Source organism: Nansenia antarctica, assembly GCF_963989245.1.
Source record: "Nansenia antarctica genome assembly, chromosome: 3".
Lineage (NCBI taxonomy): Eukaryota > Metazoa > Chordata > Actinopteri > Argentiniformes > Microstomatidae > Nansenia > Nansenia antarctica.
The window spans coordinates 86,430,492-86,432,991 of record NC_137688.1 but is presented as its reverse complement, the minus strand read 5'-3'; the positions used below and the strand labels follow the sequence as shown (position 1 = coordinate 86,432,991).

The window sequence follows — 2,500 nt, the reverse complement described above, 5'->3', positions numbered from 1 at the left end:
TCTCTCTCTCCCGCTCTCTCTCTCTCTCCCTCTCTCTCCCTCTCTCTCCCTCTCTCTCTCTCTCTCTCTCTCTCTCTCTCTCTCTCTCTCAGGTTTGACTACCAGGAGCTTCTCCACAACTCTACCTTCTGCCTGGTCCCGCGGGGGAGGCGACTGGGCTCCTTCAGGTTCCTGGAGTCTCTGCAGGTAGAGAACATGCCAACACACCAACACGCCAACACGCCAACACGCCAACACGCCAACACGCTAACACACCAACACACCAACACGCTAACACACCAACACACCAACACACCAACACCAACACGCTAACACACCAACACGCCAACACGCCAACACACAGACACACCAACACACCAACACGCTAACACACCAACACGCCAACACGCTAACACACCAACACGCTAACACACCAACACGCTAACACACCAACACACCAACACGCTAACACACCAACACGCCAACACGCTAACACACCAACACACCAACACGCTAACACACCAACACACCAACACGCCAACACACCAACACACCAACACGCTAACACACCAACACGCCAACACACAGACACACCAACACACCAACACACCAACACGCTAACACACCAACACACTAACACACCAACACACCAACACACCAACACACCAACACACCAACACGCCAACACGCTAACACACCAACACGCCAACACACAGACACACCAACACACCAACACACCAACACACCAACACGCTAACACACCAACACACCAACACACCAACACACCAACACGCTAACACACCAACACACCAACACGCCAACACGCTAACACACCAACACGCTAACACACCAACACGCTAACACACCAACACGCTAACACACCAACACACCAACACACCAACACACCAACACACCAACACACCAACACACCAACACCAACACGCTAACACACCAACACGCCAACACACAGACACACCAACACACCAACACGCTAACACACCAACACACCAACACGCTAACACACCAACACACCAACACGCTAACACACCAACACGCCAACACGCTAACACACCAACACACCAATACGCTAACACACCAACACGCCAACACGCTAACACACCAACACGCTAACACACCAACACGCCAACACGCTAACACACCAACACACCAACACACCAACACGCTAACACACCAACACGCTAACACACTAACACACCAACACACCAACACGCCAACACACAGACACACCAACACACCAACACACCAACACGCTAACACACCAACACACCAACACACCAACACGCTAACACGCCAACACGCCAACACGCCAACACGCCAACACGCCAACACACCAACACGCCAACACGCCAACATGCTAACACACCAACACACCAACACACCAACACGCCAACACGCCAACACGCCAACACACCAACACGCCAACACGCTAACACGCTAACACACCAACACGCCAACACACCAACACACCAACACGCCAACACACCAACACACCAACACGCCAACACACCAACACACCAACACACCAACACACCAACACACCAACACGCCAACATGCTAACACACCAACACACCAACACGCTAACACGCCAACACGCTAACATGCCAACACGCTAACACACCAACACGCCAACACACCAACACGCTAACACACCAACACACCAACACACTAACACGCTAACACACCAACACGCTAACACACCAACACACCAACACGCCAACACACCAACACACCAACACGCTAACACACCAACACACCAACACGCTAACACGCTAACACGCCAACACACCAACACGCTAACACACCAACACACCAACACGCTAACACGCCAACACGCTAACACACCAACACGCCAACACACAGACACACCAACACACCAACACACCAACACACCAACACGCTAACACACCAACACACCAACACACCAACACACCAACACGCTAACACACCAACACACCAACACGCCAACACGCTAACACACCAACACGCTAACACACCAACACACCAACACGCTAACACACCAACACACCAACACACCAACACACCAACACACCAACACACCAACACACCAACACCAACACGCTAACACACCAACACGCCAACACACAGACACACCAACACACCAACACGCTAACACACCAACACACCAACACGCTAACACACCAACACACCAACACGCTAACACACCAACACGCCAACACGCTAACACACCAACACACCAATACGCTAACACACCAACACGCCAACACGCTAACACACCAACACGCTAACACACCAACACGCCAACACGCTAACACACCAACACACCAACACACCAACACGCTAACACACCAACACGCTAACACACTAACACACCAACACACCAACACGCCAACACACAGACACACCAACACACCAACACACCAACACGCTAACACACCAACACACCAACACACCAACACGCTAACACGCCAACACGCCAACACGCCAACACGCCAACACGCCAACACACCAACACGCCAA

The 2,500-nt window shown here is 52.3% G+C and overlaps 1 protein-coding gene across 2 annotated transcripts in view; it reads left to right on the top strand.

The window, feature by feature from the left end:
* Positions 1-2,500, top strand: part of ext1c (exostoses (multiple) 1c) — a 96,972-nt gene that overhangs the window by 79,194 nt on the left and 15,278 nt on the right. For both annotated transcript variants that reach the window (XM_080526093.1, XM_080526092.1), the window contains exon 3: positions 93-186. In XM_080526093.1, coding sequence (XP_080382219.1) covers positions 93-186 — 94 coding nt within the window. The remainder of the gene's footprint in view (positions 1-92; positions 187-2,500) is intronic.